At 39.2% G+C, this 25,000-nt stretch overlaps 1 protein-coding gene across 3 annotated transcripts in view; it reads right to left on the bottom strand.

The window, feature by feature from the left end:
• Nucleotides 1–3,254: 3,254 nt before the first annotated feature.
• LOC133632867 (voltage-dependent anion-selective channel protein 2-like) overlaps nucleotides 3,255–25,000 on the bottom strand; it is a 25,100-nt gene continuing 3,354 nt past the window's right edge. The window contains exons 2-10 of one of the 3 annotated variants that reach the window (XM_062025635.1): nucleotides 19,924–20,024; nucleotides 16,583–16,654; nucleotides 16,451–16,500; nucleotides 15,882–16,034; nucleotides 13,411–13,463; nucleotides 13,075–13,302; nucleotides 6,678–6,828; nucleotides 6,536–6,593; nucleotides 3,255–5,058 (exon numbers count right to left, since the gene is read on the bottom strand). In XM_062025635.1, the coding sequence (XP_061881619.1) occupies nucleotides 4,967–5,058; nucleotides 6,536–6,593; nucleotides 6,678–6,828; nucleotides 13,075–13,302; nucleotides 13,411–13,463; nucleotides 15,882–16,034; nucleotides 16,451–16,500; nucleotides 16,583–16,654; nucleotides 19,924–20,020 (954 nt within the window). In that variant the 5' untranslated portion in view covers nucleotides 20,021–20,024 and the 3' untranslated portion in view covers nucleotides 3,255–4,966. Of the gene's footprint in view, nucleotides 5,059–6,535; nucleotides 6,594–6,677; nucleotides 6,829–13,074; nucleotides 13,303–13,410; nucleotides 13,464–15,881; nucleotides 16,035–16,450; nucleotides 16,501–16,582; nucleotides 16,655–18,106; nucleotides 18,175–19,923; nucleotides 20,025–25,000 lie in introns of those variants that run through there. The other 2 variants (XM_062025637.1, XM_062025636.1) reach the window with 2 other exon arrangements.

The following is a 25,000-nucleotide window of genomic DNA, read 5'->3' as shown; positions in this document are numbered from 1 at the left end:
TGTCTGTAAGAAATTGAGATGCGCTCCCTTTGGCCAAAATTAATTTTAAAACTATATATATATATATATATATATATATATATATATATATATATATATATATATATATATATATATATATATATATATATATATATATATAGACATACTATAATAACTTCAAGTAAATAATGAAGATTAAAAACCAATTATAAACCAAAAAAAAAAAAACAATTACTAAAAGCAGTCTTTCTCACAATGTGTCGACTTGTTTCTTATACAATTGGGAACTATTTCTCATATTCTGTTTCTTTTAAATTGCAATGTTTTCTCATAAAATGATTACTTCTTAATGAAAAATGGTGACATTTGTCACATAAAATTCGGACTTTTATCACAAGATTGCCAATTTTTTTGTTGTTCTTGTAAAATAGTGACATTTGTTGAGTAAAATTATGACTTTTGTCATAATTTTGCCAAGTAAAATTTTGATTATTATTATATTGCCTGCGATGAGGTGGCGACTTGTCCACCAGGGTGTACGCCGCCTACCGCCCGAATGCAGCTGAGATAAAATCCAGCACCCCCCGCGACCCCGAAAGGGACAGATGGATTATAATATTGCCAAAATTTTTAAGTTTTCTTATAAAATTGTGACTTTTGTCGTGTAAAATTAGGACTCTTTTCGTAAAATAGCCAAAATGTTGAGCTTTTCTTGTAAAATTGCGACTGATTATTGAGTAAAATTCCAACTTTTATCATAATATTGCACAAATGTTCAGTTTTTCTTGTAAAACTTTTACTTGCGTTGAGTAAAATTACGACATATTATAATACTGCCAAAATTATAAGTTTTTCTTGTGAAACTGTTACCTTTTTCATGTGAAATTTCAAATACTTTTTCACAACAAGCTTTTTTATATTTGCATCGTATGTATATATTATTAATGTTGTAAATACAAATCTTTATATATATATATATATATATATATATATATATATATATATATATATATATATATATATATATATATATATATATATCGAAAAGGTGGTCCTAAAGAGGTAGGCGTTTTTTGAGGGTTTCAAGAAGGCAACAAATACAATAATGTGTGTGTGTGTGTGTGTGTGCGTGTTATTGTATTTCTACCCTTCTTGAGACATCAACAGGACAGAAATCTTGGTCCCAATACGGAAAACCATTGCATCAAATAGAGAATGTCTCATTTGCACCCCTGGTGGTGAAATCTATCAAAATGAGGGTGGTCCCAAAAAGGAGCGATTTTTCAAATGGACTGTGTCGGTTTTAAAAGTGCTCCCCCTCTGGCCAACATGTGTAATAACAAGCGTTTGTAAGAAATTGAAATGCAGCCCCTTGGGCCAATTTTTTTTTTTTTTAAATAAACAAATATGTATATAGAGACATTCTTTAATAACTTAAAGTAAATGATTAAAAACCAATTACAAACAAAAAATTTGGAAAACAAAAAAAACAAAAGGCTTACCTTATTTATATTTGCATATAGTATGTATATATTATTAATGTTGTAAATACAAATGTTTATATATCTAGAAAGGGTGGTCCTAAAGAGCGGTATAGCTCGGTTTGTAGAGCGGCCGTGCCAGCAACATGAGGGTTTCAGGTTCGATCCCCGCTTCCGCCATCCTAGTCCCTGCCGTTGTGTCCTTGGGCAAGACACTTTACCCACCTGCTCCCAGTGTCACCCACACTGGTTTAAATGTAACTTAGATACTGGGTTTCATTATGTAAAGCGCTTTGAGTCACTAGAGAAAATCACTATATAAATATAATTCACTTCACTTCACTAAAGAGGTGTCAAGAAGGTAACATACAAGAATGTGTGTGTTGACTCATTTTTAGCGCAGTTACTTGGTACCACTTAACAATGTTCTTGGCTCACCGTCTAAATATTTGTCCGTTTGAAAGATTTGATTAAAAAAAATGCAAGGACTGGACTCTTGTTAGATAATGTATGTACACTGATGTGTCTCCAGCTATTGGCACTAAAGAGAAGTGTAAGTAAAGTCATGTCAATTCCTGTTTTAGACAATCATTCGTCATTTCCGTGTCAAGGTATGAGGACACAATGTTCGCCATAGTGTTGACCTTTTGCTTTTATTACTGCCCCGATGCAATGAAGTCAGCGTTGAAGTAACGAGAACTGTTGACTAACGTTCCCATGCAAGCGTCACAAGTCAAATGTTGCAGTAAAATCTGAACACCACGGGACAACAAGGTCAGCGTGGAAATAAAAACATTCTTTAGGGCAAGTGAAGGCACTGACAGGATGAACGGGTGGAATTAAAGCTCCCTTAGTCGTCACCTTTTATTGGCAACATGGCAAAACAGGTGAGGGAAGCTCGCCGCAGTGAAATACTCAAGCATGCACTTCCTAAGGACCATTCAATATGAATAAGACCCAACATTATTCATCCCCTGGCCCAAAATGTGTATTTTATTTGTTAAATCTTTGTGACACAAGAAAGTCATACATTAGCTGAACTCTTTGCTATCATTGTGAGTAAAAACAGACTGGTGCACCATTTGAAAAGCTTACAGTAACTACTGTATATATTCTATCCGAGTACAATGATTACCAAACCATGTGCAGATTGTGTGAAAGATCATGAGAGGTATGCAGCTGGAAGTAATCAATTTTTACTGCTAAAATGTCTGCTTTATTTACAACAAGTCGTGTATATACAGTACAGGCCAGAAGTTTGGACACAAGGTACCTTCTCATTCAATGCCTTTTCTTTATTTGCAGGACTATTTACATTGTAGATTGTCACTGAAGGCATCAAAACTATGTGGAGGTATGTGCTTAACAAAAAAAGGTGAAATAACTGAAACCATGTTTTATATTCTAGTTTTTTCAAAATAGCCACCCTTTGCTCCGATTACTTTTTTGCACACTCTTGGCATTCTCTCGAGCTTCAAACACACCTGTGGAGTGAAAACCATTTCAGGTGACTACCTCTTAAAACTCATCGAAAGAATGCCAAGAGTGTGCAAAAAAGTAATCGGAGCAAAGGGTGGCTATTTTGAAGAAACTAGAATATAAAACATGTTTTCAGTTATTTCACCTTTTTTTGTTAAGTACATAACTGAAAACATGTTTTATATTCTAGTTTCTTCAAAATAGCCACCCTTTTTTTGCACACTCTTGGCATTCTCTCGATGAGCTTCAAGAGGTAGTCACCTGAAATGGTTTCCACTTCACAGGTGTGCTTGAAGCTCATCGAGAGAATTCCAAGAGTGTGCAAAGCAGTAATGGGAGCAAGGGGTGGCTATTTTGAAGAAACTAGAATATAAAACATGTTTTCAGTTATGTCACCTTTTTTTGTTAAGTACATAACTCCACATGTGTTCATTCATAGTTTTGATGCCTTCAGTGCCAATCTACAATGTAAATCAGGGGTGTCAAACTCATTTTAGATCGGGGGTCACATGGAGAAAAATCTACTCCCAAGTGGGTCGGACTGGTAAAATCACGGCAGGATAACTTAAAAATAAAGACAACCTCAGATGATTTTCTTTGTTTAAAAATAGAACAAGCACATTCTGAAAATGTACAAATCATGTTTTCAGTTATTTCACCTTTTTTTGTTAAGTACATAACTGAAAACATGTTTTATATTCTAGTTTCTTCAAAATAGCCACCCTTTGCTCCGATTACTTTTTTGCACACTCTTGGCATTCTCTCGATGAGCTCTTCTTTTCCTCCCTGTTGCGTTTAATAGTATTCTATCTTTGTCGTTATTTATATTTTCTAAATAAATGATGTGATAATGTACATCAGTCAAATCATTGGTGTTCATTTTAAATCTATCAAGATAAAAAAAATTGATATCAAAATCAAATTACAGGATGTTATTAATGTAGTTTGCTCATTTTCCTCAACTGACATATGTGGCATCATCTACAAAGATAGAAAGAATTGCTATTGCGACATCCAGTGGACACATTTAGAACAGCAGTTTCTTTTCATTCAAAAACAAATTTTTCTACTTAGCAAAATCATCCCGTGGGCCGGATAAAACATGTTTGCCGTACCTTTGACACCCCTGATGTAAATAGTCATGAAAATAAAGCAAACGCATTGAATGAGGAGAAGGTGTGTCCAAACGTTCGGCCAAGACTATAAAAATGGGACCCATTACCTCCCTGCTTGGCACTCAGCATCAAGGGTTGGAATTGGGGGTTAAATCACCAAAATGATTCCTGGGCGCGGCACCGCTGCTGCTCACTGCTCCCCTCACCTCCCAGGGGGTGATCAAGGGGATGGGTCAAATGCAGAGGACAAATTTCACCACACATCGTGTGTGTGTGTGTGACAATCATTGGTACTTTAACTTTAACTTAACTGTACTTTATGCCTCGTCCACAGCACCCCTGTATACAGTATCTACTGTACTCTTGCTGACATGTGGTGACAGCACAATATTTCGCATGATTAAGAATTCCAGTCCAAAAACATGGAAGGCTTTTTCTAATGCGCCTTGGCTCATTTAAAGGTTGGGAAACACGGCTCTAAATCTTTTCAGAGTGTGGTACCACTGATGGTACACATGTTGTATCTAGGAAACGATGGAAAAAAGGAATTGCCTGAATGAACCAAAGAGTCGATGTTTATGCTCCAAGCCTGAGAACAAAGCACTTTAGTGAAGTGAAACATTGCAGAGGTGGCAAACAGTGATACTTGCAAAGCAACATATTTTTGTCAGTGTTGACTGAAACGTGGCCAGTGTATGAATAATACTTGATCTACTGTAGATGTGATTGTGAATGAAGTGGCCACACAGACCCTGTTTAGGAATAATATTGCATTAAAAATGTGAAGTCCTGCAAGGTTAAGCCCTTAGAACCTTAGAATGTGTTTCATTGGATCTTTGAGGTGTCACACTCGTTCCTCTTCTTTTCCTCCCTGGTGACATTTTTTTTTTGGCTTCTTTCCCGTCACATTCACGCCTCAAGTTCAAAGCCCATGCCCACTTTGTGTCCGCCGCCGTTCAAGTTCTTGCTGTCCACGAGCGCCGAGAGCGTCAGCTTGACACCTGCGGTGAGAGAAGCGTCAGTGTTGTTCTTGGTGTCGTATGCGGAAAAATACGGAAGTAGAATTGTCTCACATCAACTTATATATATCAATATGATATTTATACATATGCATTTATTAATAAATATACAAATACAAATGTGATATACAAATAAATAATTTGTATAAATAAACGCACATTTGTAAATATATTTTTGAGATTTAAAAATATATACAAATAAAATGTATAAATATAAAAATGTGACATACAAATAAATCAAGAATCTGTATAAATAAACGTGTATTTGTAAATATATTATTGAGATTTGAATATAAATATGCTTGATTTTGTATTTGTATTGAATTTGCATATGTGGATCGCTTTTTTGCTTTTGTGTCGATGAGACATTTTTCCCACAAACCAGATGCACAAATAAATGTGACCTACACACTCCCCTGAACAACCAGCAGAGGGCACTGCAGCCAGAGCGGTCTGGGTCACAGAGCATTAAGATTAAAGATTAAAGTACCAATGATTGTCACACACACACACTAGATGTGGTGAAATTTGTCCTCTGCATTTGACCCATCCCCTTGGGGAGCAGTGGGCAGCAGCGGCGCCGCGCCCGGGAATCATTTTGGTGATTTAACCCCCAACTCCAACCCTTTGTTGCTGAGTGCCAAGCAGGGAGGTGATGGGTCCCATTTTTATTGTCTTTGGTATGACTCGATATGCATTATATGCAAAATGCCCGGAGTTCTCTGCACAAAAACAATCCATGTCTTAACAGAGAGAACGCACAACGGGCCTGAGCTAGCTAATGTTAGCGTTGTATTAGCTAATGCTAATTTATCCAGTTAATCTGAAAGACCATGCTAGCTGCTTATTTTATTATTATTGTATCAATGCTATTTAATGACCTTGTCCCGATGTAGATACTGATCTCTTATCAGTGCAATGGGTGTCAAATCATCCCAAAAGTCATGACGTAATATAATAGGCCAATCAGTGTGCCTCTGATTGGCTCGCCAGTGTCTAACCATGTCTGTGACCCAGACCGCTCTGGCTGCAGTGCCCTCTGCTGGTTGTTCAGGGGAGTGTGTAGGTCACATTTACTTGTGCATCTGGTTTGTGGGAGGAATGTCTCATTGACACAAATGCAAAAAAGCGATCCACATATGCAAATTCAATACAAATACAAAATCAAGCATATTTATATTCAAATCTCAAAAATATATTTACAAATACACGTTTATTTATACAAATTCTTGATTTGTATGTCACATTTTTATATTTATAAATTGTATTTGTATATATTTTCAAATCTCCAAAATATATTTACAAATACGCGTTTATTTATACAAATTTTTTATTTGTATATCAAATTTGTGTTTGTATATTTATCAATATATGCATATGTATTAATATTATATTGATATATATATAAGTTGATGTGAGACAATTCTACTTCCATAGAAAAAGGAGCGGCGGCGCAAACCTGGCCGAAGGGTTTGTGTGTAACCGACGCCAACGTGGCTGTTGTTGTAGACTTTGGTCTGTGAGGAGAAAACAAAAAATGTCCTGAGTGTCCACAGACATGACGAGTGAATGAATGAATGAGTCATGTGACCGTTCCTTACAGAGACAGAAGCATCCTTATCCAGCTGGTATTTGGCTCCCACGCCAAAAAGCGTGTTATTGCTGCCGGCTGTCCACGCCAGGTGCACGGCCATCTCCATGTTGCTGTTCAGCTTCTGGTAAATGGAGCCGGCAAACTCTGTGCCATCATTGCTGCAAGATTCAAGCAACGTACACAATAGGCTGTGAAAAATAGTCTTATCCAGTGGTTCTTAAAACTTTTTTCACCAAGTGCAACCTCAGAAAAAACCGTGGCACCACCATTGAAATACAATAGCATAGTGGGCCTAAGTATTCATTGAAGAACAAGGCAAAGGTTTTATCTAACAGTGTTTGTCAACCTTTTTTGAGCCAAGGCACATTTATCACGTTGAAAAAATGCGGAGGCACACCACCAGCAAAAATCATTAAAAACACGAAACTCAGTTGACAGTAAAATGTCATTGTCGCAATTGTTGGATATGACTTTAAACCATAACCAACCATGCATCAATATAGCTCTTGTCTCAAAGTCGGTGTACTGTCACGACCTGTCACATCACGCCCTGACTTATTTAAATTGTTTTGCTGTTTTCCTGTGTATAGTCTTTTAGTTCTTGTCTTGCGCTCCTATTTTGGTGGCTTTTTCTCTTTTTTTGGTATATTCCTGTAGCAGTTTCATGTCTTCCTTTGAGCGATATTTCCCGCATCTACTTTGTTTTAGCAATCAAGAACATTTCAGTTGTTTATCCTTCTTTGTGGGGACATTGTTGATTGTCATGTCATGTTCGGATGTACGTTGTAGACGCCTTCTTTGCTCCACAGTAAGTCTTTGCAGTTGTCCAGCATTCTGTTTTTGTTTACTTTGTAGCCATTTCAGTTTTAGTTTCGTTCTGCATAGCCTTCCCTAAGCTTCAATGCCTTTTCTTAGGGGCACTCACTTTTTGTTTATTTTTGGTTTAAGCATTAGACACCTTTTTACCTGCACGCTGCCTTCCGCTGTTTCCGACATCTGCAAAGCAATTAGCTACCTGCTGCCACCTACTGATATGGAAGAATATTACACGGTTACTCTGCTGAGCTCTAGACAGCACCGACACTCAACAACACCACATCATTTTCAGACTATAATTACTGGTTTGGAAAAAATATGTTTAACCCAAATAGGTGAAATTAGATAATCTCCCAAGGCACACCTGACTATCTCACGGCACAGTGGTTGAAAAACACTGATTGAACAAGTATATTTAATAATTTTGGCCACTGTAACGTTACACACAATTTGAACAGTAACGCTGCTTGAATATAGGAAAATAAAACTCTAAACTATCCATCCATCCATCCATCCATCCATCTTCTTCCGCTTACCCGAGGTCGGGTCGCGGGGGCAGCAGCCTAAACAGGGAAACCCAGACTTCCCTCTCCCCAGCCACTTCGTCCAGCTCCTCCCGGGGGATCCCGAGGCGTTCCCAGGCCAGCCGGGAGACATAGTCTTCCCAACGTGTCCTGGGTCTTCTCCGCGGCCTCCTACCGGTCGGACGTGCCCTAAACACCTCCCTAGGGAGGCGTTCGGGTGGCATCCTGACCAGATGCCCGAACCACCTCATCTGGCTCCTCTCGATGTGGAGGAGCAGCGGCTTTACTTTGAGTTCCCCCCGGATGGCAGAGCTTCTCACCCTATCTCGCCACCCGGCGGAGGAAACTCATTTCGGCCGCTTGTACCCGTGATCTTGTCCTTTCGGTCATAACCCAAAGCTCATGACCATAGGTGAGGATGGGAACGTAGATTGACCGGTAAATTGAGAGCTTTGCCTTCCGGCTCAGCTCTTTCTTCACCACAACGGATCGATACAGCGTCCGCATTACTGAAGACGCCGCACCGATCCGCCTGTCGATCTCACGATCCACTCTTCCACCACTCGTGAACAAGACTCCAAGGTACTTGAACTCCTCCACTTGGGGCAGGGTCTCCTCCGCAACCCGGTTGGTCCGATGGTAGTGAAGTAACATTGAATTTCTAAACTAACGAAGCAAATAAAATGAATTGCGCATACATTTAATTAAGTGATTATGTGGCGCACCAATAGATGGAGCCCACGTATCAGTTTGACAACCGCTTGTCTAATCTTTAATGGGTCCTTTTGTGTTATCATTGCATCATGTGTGACCGTGGGCACACACCCTAAGTGCAGGGGAAAAACAACAGTGCCACCAGCGACAAGTGGGAAGTTGTATTAAATATGGCCGCACGCCACCTTCCATGTGGTTGCACGATGACAGATGCTGTGATGTGGATTGCTGACAGAGTGAACATTATTAGACTTAACATCATGAAGAATAAGTGTAGACCTGCTCTATACGACAATGTGCTGACATACAGTAAGCGATGATGTTCAATGATTTAGCACTAAATTAATACATTAATTTATTGATCTTTTTTGTTTCCCCATATTTCTACACAATAACTCAGATATGGTAACACTAGCAAGCAGTAGAGAATATGAAGTGATTTTTGGTCCAGAACATGTTTTGCTTTATTCATTATTGACGTGTTTCTTGCCACTTTGTTGTAAATTTTGTACATGAGGTTTCCAGTTCATTTTATCATCTATTATTACACTCAAAAATGTGTTATTTTACCCTTTCAATATCTACTCCGTCTATTTGTATTTGTGTTTGACTTTGCCTTCTACTGTTACCGAATAGTATTATTTTAGTTTACTGAGATTCAAAGATAGTCTGTTTTTGTCAAACCATCATTTAATGTGTTAATTTCTTCTACTATTATTTGTATCATCTGTAAATCTTTTGTAACTTCATAAATGTTGTTTATATAAAGATTGAGCAATTTTGGTCCCAGTATTGATTCATCCCTAAGGTACGCCCCAAGATATTTTCAGCTCTGTAGCAATTGTTCTCCTATCTTCACGTACAGACGCTCCCCTTTCCTCTCCCTTTCACTCATCCTCCCCCAGCGTCTACCTTTTTCTCATCTTTTACAGGGGGGGGGCCTTGTGGTGACCCATCAGCGTTCTTGTTCTGTAACCCTGTACACTTTGTTTGTCTAATCTTGAACGGATTTGGGCTGAAAACAAAATGTTGTTGTACTTGTGCAATGACAAAGATTCATCCATCCATCCATCTGTTGGTTAAGTAGCTTCTTACCCAGTTGAAGACCAACCCTCTGATTCCATTCCTGTCTAATTTGTTTATTAAGATGCTGTGATTAATTGTGTCAAATGCTTTTGTTAAATCCATAAACCTGCAGCAGCACATTTTTTGCTATCTATTGCATTGGTAATCTCTTCCATTATTTCGATTAATGCCATTGATGTTGAAATGTTGGCTCTGTATCCATATTGGTTGTGAGTGTTTTGTTTTTATTTATGAATTTGTCCAATCTGTTGTTAAACAGTTTTTCAATATTTTTAGAAAATTGTGGAAGTAGAGAAACATGTCTGGTGTTTGTCACCAGTCTTATAAATTGGTACGACTTTTGCCATTTTCATTTTACCTGGGAATTTCAAATGATAGGTTGCTGATACATGTTAAAGGTTCTGAAATATCTTCAATAACCTTTTCATTTGTTTCCATATCAATTTCGTTAAAATCAGTTGAGATCTTGGATGTACATTTTTTCATTTGGATTATTTCCTCTTTTGTCCCTCCTTCGAGGAATATTGAGTGGGGATCTATGTTTATGGTGTCATTCAAGTCCTCAACTGACTCGGGATCTGGAATCTTTTCCTCCAGATTTGGTCCAATGTTCACAAAATACTTAATGAAGCTTTCAACTACTTTGTTCATATTGCCATTTTTTACATTTCCATCTGAGAAGTATTTAGGATAATCCTTCTTAGCACCATTTTTAATATTGCTATTCAGGATGCTCCGTGTTGCTCTCATATTGTTTTGGTTCCGGTCCATAATTAACTGTAATATTCTTTCCTCTGTGTTCGTAGTATGCCAGTTAGCTTGTTCTTGTACGTTTTGTACCTCTGTAGATGTTTGTGTTATAAATGTTCTATAAAGTTTAGTCTTCTTGCTGCAAACATTTTTCAGTCCATTTGTCATCCATGGTTGTTTTTCCTTTTGCTTCTTACCAAGTTGTTTTGTTTCAATGTCATAAAGCATCTCAAAAGTATAAAAAAAATACCATATGCATCATTTTCACTGTACACATTGTCCCAACTTTGATCTCTCAGATCATTCTTGAAAGCTGTCATACAGCTGTGCATATTCTTCGAAAAGTCTTTTTGTCATCAATATTCCTCTTCTTGTAGTTTCTGTCATAGATTATGAAAACTGGCAGATGATCACTGATATTGGATATTAGCAGACAACTTGTGGTATTATTATCAAAATCATTTGTAAAAATATTATCAATAAGTGTGGTGCTGTGTCCTGAGATTCCGCTTGGCTTTGTGATTTTAAGATATAAACTCAGGCTATACATTGTGTCAATAACGTCATCTACGGGCTTTTGTTTGTTAGGGTTCAAGAGGTCAATGTTGAAGTCTCCACATAAGAAAGTTATTGTTGTGTTTTGTTATTCTCCAGCCTTCTCCTCTATTTAGATATCTGCATTTTGTCCTGTAGTTTTTGTTTTCAGTTCGTTCGTCCTCGGCAAATTAGCCTGTTAGTATTTAAGCTCGTAACTGACAGCTTTGCCTTGTCGGTTATTGTCTCCTGTGCTCTCCACGTCTCATGCGCCTGCTTCGCCTCCCCAGTCCTGGTATGTTGGTCACTCCTTAGTCCTGATATCCCTAACCTCCTTGTGTTATTTTCCTAGCCTCCCTGAGGTAGAGAGGATATCTTTTGTTGGACTTTTTCTGTGCTCAGTGTGCCCTTGCCTATCCTCCTGCTGACCTCTGAGGATTCTGTTTGGTTTGTGCTACATGGTGTGCGCTTCTGCCCCATCGCCTTTTGTTACCCCTTTTGGCCTAATTAAAGTATTTCCTTTTTGTAATTCCACCTTGCCTCCCTGCCACCTTGTCTCTGCATCCTGGGGTCAACACCTTGACCGATACCTTAACAGTTATTTTTTGACTGATTTCAGTAAAGTTGAAAAATTTCTCAAACGTATCAAAGTTTGACTTAGATGATCTATATATACACAACTGGTCAGTACGTTTTTGCTTTTTTCATTGCATATTTCAATGGTTATACATTCTAAGACAGTGGTTCTTAACCCGGGTTCGATCGAACCCTAGGGGTTCGGTGAGTCGGCCTCAGGGGTTCGGCGGAGCCTCCGCCACGGAGGTAAAGACACATCCGAATTATCGTGTAAATAAAAACTTCTCCCTATCAGCGTATTATGGATACCCCCAAACAATGTTCCCTCTAATTTTCCATCTGATTTGCAGGTTGTTTGATTGATCGATTGAAACTTTTACTAGCAGATTGCAAAGGAAGAAAATACATTATATGAAACAGTACAGTTTACAAAGTACAGTACATATTCCGTACAATTGACCACTAAATGGTAACACCCAAATAAGTTTTTCAACGTGTTTAAGTCGGGGTCCACATTAATCAATTCATGGTAATGTGTGTAATTTGTTGTGAGTTCATGCACTGTGTTGGTTGTGTTCTTTCAACAAGGTGATGTTCATGCACGGTTCATTTTGTGCACCAGTAAAAAAACATAACTTTTTCTAGAATTTGAAAAAAAAAACATTTTATTTTTCACTAAAGAAGGGTTCGGTGAATGTGCATATGAAACTGGTGGGGTTGGGTACCTCCAACAAGGTTAAGAACCACTGTTCTAAGATATTATCAATAGCTAATGACATATTTTTTACCACTTTGTAGTTTAAGTTCTTCATCACGTACACAGCTACTCCCCCTCCGTTCTTGGTTGTTCTGTTGAAATAATTTATTTCATATCCTTCCAGACATATACATATACATATATACATATACATATACATATATATATATATATATATATATATATATATATATATATATATATATATATATATATATATATATATATACACACATACACACACACATACAGTCAGTATCCTATAGGACTAAAGCTTTCTGCTGTTTTTAGGACTTACTGTAAAAATAGTTGTTTACATCCCCCTTTTATGAGTGTGCTCTTCTGCTTTTGAGAATCTAGTTTTTAAGGATCTGCTACAAAAACGGTAGTCAATGATCCTCTTTAAAACAGAAGTGGTTTTGTGTTTTGGAGAATCTCTTGCAAACTTTAGACAAAGATCTTCTATATGACAGGCGCGCTCTGCTATATTTTAAGACCCACTGAAAAACGGTACTCAAAGATCTTTGCTGTTTTTGATTATATCCTGCAAAAACAGTAACATGCTCGCTATATGACAGCAGTTTTCAGAGTTGTACTTGAATGTCAGGTGAGCATCCACAACAAAATAGTGAGGCGGTGACACTCACACGCTGGTATGAAGCTGGAAGTCGGGGGCTTTGTATCCTAGAGCAAAGTTGTTCTTTGTCAGCCTGGACTTGGCCGTGTCAAACGCCACCTGGTAGCCCGCCAGCCAACCCTCGTAACCCAGCACAGCAGCGCCGTGGACAGTGAGGCCGGCCATGTCGAAGTCCAGGTCACATCCCACGTTGACAAAGTCACGCTTGTAGGACGCCTTCAGTTTGGCGCTCTTTTTGCTGAATACAGAAAGAAATGAAGAAGTCATTACTGAAGATGAACTACACAAAATAACATCCATTATTCATGTTTCTTGACGGTCCTAAAATGTTGGGAATAGCTCCTACCCAGTGTTTGGTACAAAGGATGTGTCCAGACCCAGCTTCAGGCCTTTTGCCAGCTGCAGACCACAATCAATACGTTAGTAGTGTACAGTTGTACTTAAACTTACAAGTATTTTAAGATACGAACAGCTTCTCTGTTTTTGTTATGTTTTAAGTTGCGAGCATACTTTGAAATACGAGCCGCCCCGCCGCTAGCTGTAAATGGTCTGTATGTATATAGCACTTTACTATACAGTACCTGTACAATACCCAAAGCGCTGTACATATACGTCACATTCACACACACATTAACGGCACAGTTAATACCAAAAACATACGTTTGTATGTGTGTGTATATACAAATACATAATATATACATACACTATATTGCCAAAAGTATTTGGCCACCTGCCTTGACTCACATATGAACTTGAAGTGCCATCCCATTCCTAACCCATAGGGTTCAATATGATGTCGGTACAACTTCAACTCTTCTGGGAAGGCTGTCCACAAGGTTGCGGAGTGTGTTTATAGGATTTTTCGACCATTCTTCCAAAAGCGAAATGGCGAGGTCGAACACTGATGTTGGCCGAGAAGGCCTGGCTCTCAGTCTTCGTTCTGATTCATCACAAAAGTGTTCTATCAGGTTCAGGTCAGGACTCTGTGCAGGCCAGTCAAGTTCATCCACACCAGACTCTGTCATGGACCTTGCCTTGTGCACTGGTGCACAGTTATGTTGGAAGAGGAAGGGGCCCGCTCCACAAGGTTGGGAGCATGGAATTGTCCAAAATATTTTGGGGTCCTGGAGCATTCAAAGTTCCTTTCACTGGAACTAAGGGGCCAAGCCCAACTCCTGAAACACAACCCCACACCATAATTCCTCCTCCACCAAATGTCACACTCGGCACAATGCATTCCGAAATGTAGTGTTTTCCTGGCAACCTCCAAACCCAGACTCGTCCATCAGATTGCCAGATGGAAAAGTGTGATTCATCAGTCCAGAGAACGCGTCTCCACTGCTCTAGAGTCCAGTGGCGACGTTCTTTACACCACCGCATCCGACGCTTTGCATTGGACTTAGATGCAGCTGCTCGGCGATGGAGATCCATTCCATGAAGCTCTCGGCGTACTGTACATGGGCTAATTGGAAGGTCACATGAAGTTAGGAGCTCTTTAGCAACTGAGCAGACAGTCTTTGCACTATGCGCTTCAGCATCCGCTGACCCCCCTGAGTTGCTGTTGTTCCAAAACTCTTCAATCCATCCATCCATCCATTTTCTACCGCTTATTCCCTTCGGGGTCGCGGGGGGCGCTGGAGCCTATCTCAGCTACAATCGGGCGGAAGGCGGGGTACACCCTGGACAAGTCGCCACCTCATCGCAGGGCCAACACAGATAGACAGACAACATTCACACACTAGGGCCAATTTAGTGTTGCCAATCAACCTATCCCCAGGTATATGTCTTTGGAGGTGGGAGGAAGCCGGAGTACCCGGAGGGAACCCACGCAGTCACGGGGAGAACATGCAAACTCCACACAGAAAGATCCCTAGGCCGGGATTGAACTCACGACTACTCAGGATGTTCGTATTGTGAGGCAGACGCACTAACCCCTCTTCCACCGTGCTGCCCCCAAAACTCTTCAACTTTCTTATAATATAGCCGACAGTTGACTTTGGAATATTTAGGAGCGAGGAAATTTCACGACTGGATTTGTTGCACAGGCGGCATCCTATGACAGTTCCACACTGGAAATCACTGAGCTCCTGAGAGCGACCCATTCTTTCACAAATGTTTGTAGAAACATTTTTCCTGAGGGAACTCTCCTGAAGGAATCAATAAAGTACTATCTATCTATCTATCTAACAGTCTCCATGCCTAAGTTATTGATTTTATACACCGGGCCAAGTGATTAGGACACCTGATTTTGATCATTTGGATGGGTGGCCAAATACTTTTACTTTTGTTTATATAGTGTATATAATAAATAATGCCTCCATCCATCCATCCATTTTTTACCGCTTATTCCCTTTGGGGTCGCGGGGGGCGCTGGAGCCTATCTCAGCTACAATCGGGCGGAAGGCGGGGTACACCCTGGACAAGTCGCCACCTCATCACAGTAAATAATGCCACATTTTGTTTTATTATTGTTAATATTGTTGTGTGTTTTCTTCGCTACTATTTTTTTTTCCTTTTTGTTTGCCACTTCCCTGTGTATGAAAAGTGCTATATAAAAGTTTGATTTGATTAGAATTTTCTGCAAACACCATCCTGTTCCCACTGTTTTTCCTCCATCAGGCTCTGGCTTTGAAGGGAAAGTAGTATGACTTTACCTTATATTATAAATTATCTTGTAAATATGTATTGATAAAAAATGAATACATATTTACATTGGTATGACAGTTAATGTTAAAATGTTACTTAGAACTGTTATTTCACTCCATACTGTATTATTTCAGCAATGTTTACAAGTACAGTTGTGGTGTTGTACTCCACCTGGTCCTCCATGGTGACTTCTGTGCATAGAGTGTTGTCTGTGTTCCATTTCTGGTTGAAGCTCAGGCCCAGCTCACTGACTTTGTACTTGGTCTCCAGGTGGCCGCTTGACTTGCCAGTGTCAGTGTTGTTGGAGCCTGAGGTGGCAAACTCCTGTAAGACAAAATGAAGGGAAGTAATGAGGATGATGAAGAGGTGAAAGGATGTCAACAGAAGCAACTAGAAGCCGTGAGGAATACGCAAAAAAGCATCTTTGAGTCGGGAACTGGGAAGTAGAGGTGGGTGGGGAGTACGTTGACAAGCTACAGCTGCAAGCCTTTTACGCTGCAGTGAACGGGTGTTAAACCCCCTAAACGTGCACACACCACCTTACCATCTGACAGAAGCATCCACAGAAGAAAGAAGCAGAAAAAAGAGAAAGGATAAGGTTAGAGCGAGAAACAGGAGGTATCACAACAGTACGCACAACATGGTTAAAAGATCATCTGTTTGTTGTACTTAGCGACCAGAAAAAACATTACACTAACTGAAAAAGGTGACAAAAAGGTGCCAGAAGACTAAGTACTTACAACACCACTCTGGGATTTAGTCTTCACATCCAGCTTCATAACTCCATAGCCTGGGAGCATGAAAGGTTGGACATAATTTAATAACAAAAATCTACAGAAGGAGTAATGAGTGGTATGCGGAGTTATTTTTACCAAAACCCTTGTTGATGATGTCTTTGGCAGATTTCCCCAAGTCTGAGTAGGTAGGAGGGACGGCCATTGTGTCTGAGGAAACAATGACGGAAAAAGATGAATTCTATATTTAAATGCATGCTTATCGTTTAACCTTTGTGACCTCAGCCCAACTTTTCCACGATAGAGAAACCCAGGGCCCACTCAAATATTAACACTAAATTAGTAATCGTACTCTTGATTTTCATCATATTCAATATTTATATTTAACCTACTTACAGTTTAACAGGATAAACCATTTCAAATGATTAGAAAACCATGTGTTGATCACAAAGATTATTATCAAGGCTTAGGTCAGGCTCATTACAAAAAACTAATGAAATTATCAGCAAAAGAAGGGACATTTTTTATATTCAACACTCTACTGCCATCTGGCGGCTAAGGTGGATATTGATTTCCTGACAACTTTTAGATGGCAATATTGTTCAATTAAAGACACTCATTACTAGGGATGTTGTGATTTGGGTTTTATGCTGCCGATATCAATACTGATATCGATGACATGTATTAACCGTAACGTTCTCCGTTTATTTACAGTCAGTGCTATCGACAGTTTAACAATATTAGTGCAATATTTCAACTAGTTCTTTGTTCTTTTATTACCAACAATTGTTTGATCAAAACAAAGTCAATAGTACACAATAACTGAACAAAAGCAATGTTAACAATATAGTTGAAACATGGTTTATTCAATGTCAGAATTGGTTGGGGAAAATAACCTTATTTCAGTGTTGATCATAACATAGTTGAACCAACGTTGATTCAATGTCAAAATTTGTTGAAAATTTAACATTGTTTCAATAATTGATCATAACGAGCACTTACGTCACAAATCTCAATGTCGATTCAATGTTTTCTTGCTATCTGGGCAGCATATAGCCTACCATGTTTTGACATTTCTTTCAGTGGCGAACTTTGCACTAGTAAACACGCTGCAGGACTGTTTGTATTTATTGTAGATTCAAGCCGATATAATCTGATGCTTGTTTCTTTTTTTCCCCCCCAGTATCAGACCTGTATGAAATCAGATCGGGACACCCTTAATTATTACCAAATATTTTTTATATACTGTTGTAAAATATTGACATATAACTACTAAAAAAATAAGAATGGATCAAAATATTTCATAAAATTCATTCAAACTTTTTTATGACCTCATTTATGTCGTTTCAAAACTGTATGAAATATTTTTCCTGCCAAAAGATAATGCTGCTTGGTTTGAGAGGTATTAATTGAACAATAAATATGTGCTTGTGCAGGTGTACCTGTGTGTGATTTACGAACAGACTATATGACAGATGCGCTAGCTGCATAAACATTAGTGGTTCTGATTGATCAGCAAGTAGGCGCCCTGCAAAGCATTTCACTACACGATGCTACACTACACTGTACAGTATCTCGGACGGGCATCGTCAGTGTCCCAATCTCAACATCAAACACTTATTTACTGCTCCAAAGTTCTAAAAGAGGGAGGGGGCTACTAACCTGACTCTCGCCAGACCCTTGTAGCTCGCAGAGCTCCACACAAGGATCTGGGAGTTCTCAATAGGAGATTTAATTCAGAAGGCAGGGCCTTGTAAAAAAAAAAAAATTGTATGTGATTGGATAAACCACTTGTCCATTATCTTGAATGACGTGCTACTTCAACCACTCACATCGAAATCAACCCGTGACGCTAGGGGTGTAACGGTACGTGTATTTGTTTTGGACCGTTTCGGTACAGGAGTTTAGGTTCGGTTCGGAGGTGTACCGAACGAGTTTCCACACGAACATATTAAGTAGCTGCCCAAGCTAGTCTTAACAACCTGCTCCGCTTCTTCTGCCTCTGTCTCTGTCAGTACTCTACACAGCACCCAGCATTGTCCCACCCACACAACAATCTGATTGGTTACATGCAGAGCGGTAACAGCCAATCAGCAGTGCGTATTCAGAGCGGTAACAGCCAATCAGCAGTGCGTATTCAGAGCGCATGGAGTCAGTGCTTCTGCGGTGGGGTTAGCAGATAGGTGTTTAGCAGGTAAGCATCAGGCAGGGGACTCTCCCCAAATTATAATAAACACCTCCCAGTCAACTTCTAGTAACATCACTATGAGCCGTTGACGTTCTAGAAACAAACGGCAGCTCAGCTCGCTCGCAATCCTGGCTTGAGGTGAAGGCTAATTAGCTTTTAGCGTAACATTAGCTCATTTTGCGGTGTGTGTGTGTGTGTGTGTGTTACGGACAGCAAAGCCCTGTCTGTCTGTTATTTCACTTTACCTTTTTCTGTGTTGATTGAGCTGTGTTGAAGCAGCAAAAAAGGACATTATGTTAAATGAAAAGTTTCTGTCTCTGATAGTTGATATAATAATGTAAGTGCATCATTAAGCCTACATGAACTCCATGGTGTTCAGGGATGAATAGTCTCTCCTATTGCTATTGTACTATTTTTTCAGCTATATTTACATTAATCCTTAGTAATGGAGCAGCCTAGTTTTGAATGGCAGGGTCCCTGCTATCACATGTTGATAAAAATATAACATTTACATGATAAAAATCAACTACAGGCTTCCTAAATGCTGTAATAAATTAAGCATGATGAGTTGACTTGAAACTATTTAATGTTGCACTTTTTATATGTAGAAGAAAAGTTTTGTCATTTTATTTAATCTGAGCAACAACTTGAGGCAGTTTAATGTTGATTAATGTGGGCAAAATTATTATAGTGTTCCCAATGTTAAAAGGATAAAGCCATTGTTTACAAATTTGGTAAATAAATAACCAAAACATTTATATTTTGTTGTTTTCTTACCGTACCGAATATGAACCGAACAGTCACCTCTAAACCGAGGTACGTACCGAACCGAAATTTTTGTGTACCGTTACACCCCTACGTGACGCTGATGAGGGCGACGCTGGGAAATCCAAACCCGGTCGGAAGAAGAGCCAAAACATCCTTGCCACCAATAAATACCTTCAAAACCGTTCTCTGTTCATCTTTTAAAGAATTAATATTCGATAGATTCAACAAAACAGTTGCCATAGCAGAATCAATGTCAGCACACAACGCAGGGCTGCGTGCCGCCATTGTTGTTTGAATCAAACAGTCGTTTCGGCGCTACATCACATCTATGAAATCCCGCCCGGTGATCCTGATTGGTTCATCATTTTTTGCTATCTTGAAGGACTTTGCATTGCCCTCGAGCCCAGATCCTTGTGTGGAGCTCAGCGAACTACAAGGGTCTGGCGAGAGTCAGGTTAGGGGGCTACTATACTTGATTGGAACTGTGATGATTCTAGCGTCTGTCGATGCGGCTTGCACTCACCGTGTACCTTGGGTGCAGCATGGTGCTGACAAGTCAAACAGCCTTTGTTCCCTGCCTTGTCCTGCTGCGCCACACTGCCCTTTCTCTTCTCCGCCATGCCTCTTCAGAGGAGCGAGGAGGGACAACACACAACTTTGGCATGCACTCCTTCTTTCGATCAACTATGGCAGCTTCAGTATTGGTGTGTTCATTGTGCATGTGTTTGTTGTTGCAGCTGGGGTCCCTGCAGAGCGCAGAGACCCCCCATTGCGTCTCCTTGTGCCGTTATGTTGCAGAGGCCAACTGATTATGACTGCTTGTACTTTGTGCACAGCAAGGGAACAAGATAAGACTATAAATGGCCACATCAACACTTCATCACACAATGAAACATCATGTCTTATACTCATCAGTTCTTGAGGTCGTACAATAATCTCGAAAGGTCAAGTGATTCCGCAATGCATTGTGGGGCCGCAGTAGCCATTTTTGTTGGCCAAAGCTTTTGTTTACATGGTTGTACTGTACCCGTGGTAAAGAAAGCAACGAACTGCATTAAAATGAATCTCACTAAAAAAAATAAAAAAATAAAAAAATGTTCCCTATTCCAAAGGCTCGTTACTTCGAAAAATCTATATAGCTCTATATAAGCACATCCAATGGATAAGAGATTTGAGTAAACTGGCGCCATTGTCAAAGCCAAACTTGCATATATCTCATCAAGGAGTCAACATTTCAGAATGGAACGTCTGTTAAGGCTCCTTGTCCTCCGTTCAAATTGCGCATAATCTACGGCTTTAATCTTTTATGGAGTGAGGCTGCCCAGTCTCATTTCATAAGCAGGTTTTCCCATTATTAGTTTTAAATATTTTGATTACCACGCTACTTCTTTGAAAATTATACTCATTCATTTTTGTGCTTACCAATGACTAAACAGACAATGTATTTTTTTTTTCAAAACACTGTACGTTATTGGTAGCCTGCAGGTAGCTTGGCTAACGCTAACCGCCTATTAAATGCTACATGTGTAAATGAATTAAACATGCTTATTTTAAATCGTACCGGTCGGAAAATGCAGTGAAAACACCAACATGTACCAGGTGATTGTGTTAAAAAATTATGTTTGATCGTCTCACGGCTATCATCCAGGCTATTCACAGTCTCTTTATTAGCTCACTAACCCAAAGTTCTTTGACTTTGCTTTCATGCTAAAAATGAGAAAAATCTCACCAAATCTTTTTTTTTTCCGAAAGCTGTCATGACAACGATTGTGGCAGTTAATGATGCTTGATGTTCGCGCCTTATTGTGAACTTGTTCAAGACTAGAACAAAAGCAAAGCCTTGCATTTAGACGTGTAAATAAGATACTCAGAATCTAGCAAGCCCACAATGTTTGCTATGTCACACTTTCTATAGGTTAATTTCTGTCTTTATTACGAAAGCCTTTTTGAGACACTGAATTTATGTAACTATTTTTTTTTGCATGAAATTATACTGACGATTTCATTGAAAAAAAATGTGTTAGCAAAATCTTTGTTTCAAAATTCTTTGTTTTAAAATTCAATGTATAAAAATTCAGTGTTTAAAAATTCAGTGTACAAAAATTCAGTGTAGAAAAAAAATGCTGCTTCAAAACGCAAGACCCACTTCTGCTAAATTAAGACTAAAGCAATCGATCCTGTCTCAGAATCAGCCAATAATGTGTCAATTTTGAAGTCACGTGACAGGGATCTAAAAAAGAGGCAGGTTATGCAGCACTACACGCCACAAGGTATTTAATCTGCTCTATGTGCTTGAATGCCTTTTTATGAACACTTTAAACAGTGGAGATTGCCGTGCATTAGTGAAAAAAATCCCAAGATTTCGCAAAAAAGGATAAAAGCTGATCACACGATGGTACAAACACTCCCACAATTATGTCTGATACCAAAACGTTGTAACAGACCGTCTCAAAAACAGAATGACATTTTATTTTTTTTTACTGACTAAAAACACAGAATATTCATGAAAAAACAATAAGTGGGATTTACATTATTAACTGGGCTTGCAACTGTGCTGCAACAATTGGTCGACATTGTCGACAATAACATTTGTCGCCGACATTTGTATTTGTCGACAATATCAGAATCAGAATCAGAATCAGAATCGTTTTATTGCCATTGTTTGAAAACGGGTTCACAAACTAGGAATTTTTCTTGGTGCAAACGTACGACATAAAACACATATACCGTAATTTCCGGACTATAAGCCGCACCTGACTATAAGCCGCACCAGCTAAATTTAGGGGAAAATACAGATTGCTCCATATATAAGCCGCACCCGACTATAAGCCGCAGGGTTTTGATGTGTAATTACCGTAGTATATAGGGGTTCCTGCTACCACGGAGGGGATTGTCGGGACAGAGATGACTGTTTGGGAACGCAAAGCGTCCCATTTATTAACAATAAATCTTTCAATCATTCAATCAAACTTTCACATCTTTGACATGGCGAACAGCATTCGTGCAGAGTACAAATAATACAACGGTGCAAAGTAATACAAAGTGCTCGCCTGTACGTTATCAAAATAACCAGCCTACCGGTATATGAAAAGTCAGTCTTTAATCATCGTGTCATCGTCTTCCTCCTGCGTACTAAAACCACCGAAATCCTCTTCGTCGGTGTCGGAGAAGAACAGGCCGTATATAAGCCGCACCCTTGTATAAGCCGCAGGCACCAGAACGAGGGGAAAAAGTAGCGGCTTATAGTCCGGAAATTACGGTAACACATATTTGGTATAAAAAGAGCTGTGACTGAGCTATCAGATAGACTTAGAAGGGCTTCAAGGAATTCAAGGAGCTACCGTTAGGAGTTATTGTTCATTTGCCTGATGGCCGAGGGGAAAAAACTGTTCAGGTGGCGGGAGGTGTGGGTCTGGATGGAGCGTAGTCTCCTGCCTGAGGGGAGAGGGGAAAATAGTGTGTGTCCTGGGTGAGAAGAGTCAGCTGTGATCCGACCCACACGCCTCCTGGTCCTGGAGGAGAACAAGTCCTGGAGGGATGGGAGCTTGCAGCCAATCACCTTCTCAGCAGCACGTACGATGCGCCGCAGTCTATTCTTATCCTGGACTGTGGCGCCGGGGAACCACACTGTGATGGATAGTCATCACTCTTGGTTTTCCGTCCGGAAGTGGGTCACTCGCAAAACATCACCAGTGATAACATGTCAAGTTTGAGGATATTTCCTCTTATTCTTGTTAAAAACATGAATACCCGACTAATTTTGCAAAGCGGCCCTTGTTTTTATGGCAGTAGGTCTGTGATACGCAAGCATTTAAAGAGGAGACGTGATGTCGGACATTTGGAGGAAGATGCGGACACAGCCTCTGTAAGAGTGCTGTTGGCTTCTACCGTGCAAGCTCGCTAACAAGAGTGAGGCAAAGTTGTCATCCAGCTAAACTTTGTCTACATAAATTCAAGTATGTTGTAAAGCAGCGTCAATTTGCTATGTCGTAAACTTTAACAAATGCGAACCACACGTGCATGTGTGCGCACGCACTCGGCGGTATCATACAAATAAACATTTAATCTATCAAATAGCCAACATTTTAAGAATCAATGACTTTTCTGCAGAACTTTTTTGTAGAAATCTGCCTCCATTTGACACTGGCGTATCAGGCTTGTTGCTGTGTAAACAAGCCCCGGCCACTCTGCCCAGCTCTGTTCATGCCTGGTCTGCATGAAGCAGTTACCATAGTAACCCGTATGTCACTCAAAAGTGCCAATTCGAACTATTGTAATCATTTCTATAGTGTGAAAATATCCAGCGGTCTTGTGACTTCAAACTTGACACCTCAATGGCTGGTTCTGGATTGCTGCAGTCCTAATTTACCAGAAGTGACCCCAAAAGGGACAAGCGGTTGAAAACGGATGGATGGATGGAGTCTTGCTTTTTGAAGCAGCGAATATTTCTCCACTGAATTTTTCAGCACTGAATTTTAGGAACACACTGATTTTTTTTACATTGAATTTTTAAACACTGGATTTCTATGCAGTGCATTTTAAAACACATGCATTTTGCTAACATTTAAATAAAATATAAAAAATGTTCACAAAATTCAAATGCAAAAATCCAATTCAATAAATTCAGTGTCAATAAAAGCTTTCGTAATAAAGAAACAAATAAATAAAGTTAAAGTTAAAGTTCCAATGATTGTCACACACACACTGGGTGTGGTTTGTTTTTGTGCAGAGAACTCCGGGAATTTTGCATATATGCTCTGTGACCCAGACCGCTCTGGCTGCAATGCCCTCTGCTGGTTGTTCAGGGGAGGGTGTAAGTCACATTTATTTGTGCATCTGGTTTGTGGGAGGAATGTCTAATCGACACAAAAGCGATCCACATATGCAAATTCAATACAAATACAAAATCAAGCATATTTATATTCAAATCTAAAAAATATATTTACAAATACACGTTTATTTATACTAATTCTTGATTTATTTGTATGTCACATTTTTATATTTATACATTTTATTTGTAAACATTTTCAAATCTCAAAAATATATTTACAAATACACGTTTATTTATACAAATTCTTGATTTATTTGTATGTCACATTTTTATATTGATACATTGTATTTGTATATATTTTCAAATCTCAAAAATATGTTTACAAATACGCTTTTATTTATACAAATTATTTATTTATTTGTATATCATGTTTGTATTTGTATGTTTATTAATATATGCATATGTATTAATATCATATTGATATACATAAGTTGATGTGAGACAATTCTACTTCCATAAGTAAGAATATGGCTAAAGTGACAATAATAATGAAAAACAAAATGGACACTTCAAAGTCAGCCGTGTCCAGCTCTAATGTGCAGAGAGGAATGTGTCTTATTATGCAGCGGTTACTTCTTTCTACACTTGCAAGACAGGTAGATAAAAAAGTGCCACACATGCAGAAGACTTGCCTTGATTAACACTTCTGGGGCACGTCAACAACGGCTATAGGGAAGGACCAGGCAGGTTACATGAAGACCTTTTTACCTTCACTCTTACCCCCTCTTCGCTCCCTCTCTCGGTTTCTAAATGTAGTGCCTGAGTGAAC

Source organism: Entelurus aequoreus, linkage group LG17 (assembly GCF_033978785.1).
Source record: "Entelurus aequoreus isolate RoL-2023_Sb linkage group LG17, RoL_Eaeq_v1.1, whole genome shotgun sequence".
Lineage (NCBI taxonomy): Eukaryota > Metazoa > Chordata > Actinopteri > Syngnathiformes > Syngnathidae > Entelurus > Entelurus aequoreus.
This window is presented reverse-complemented; position numbering and strand designations above follow the sequence as displayed.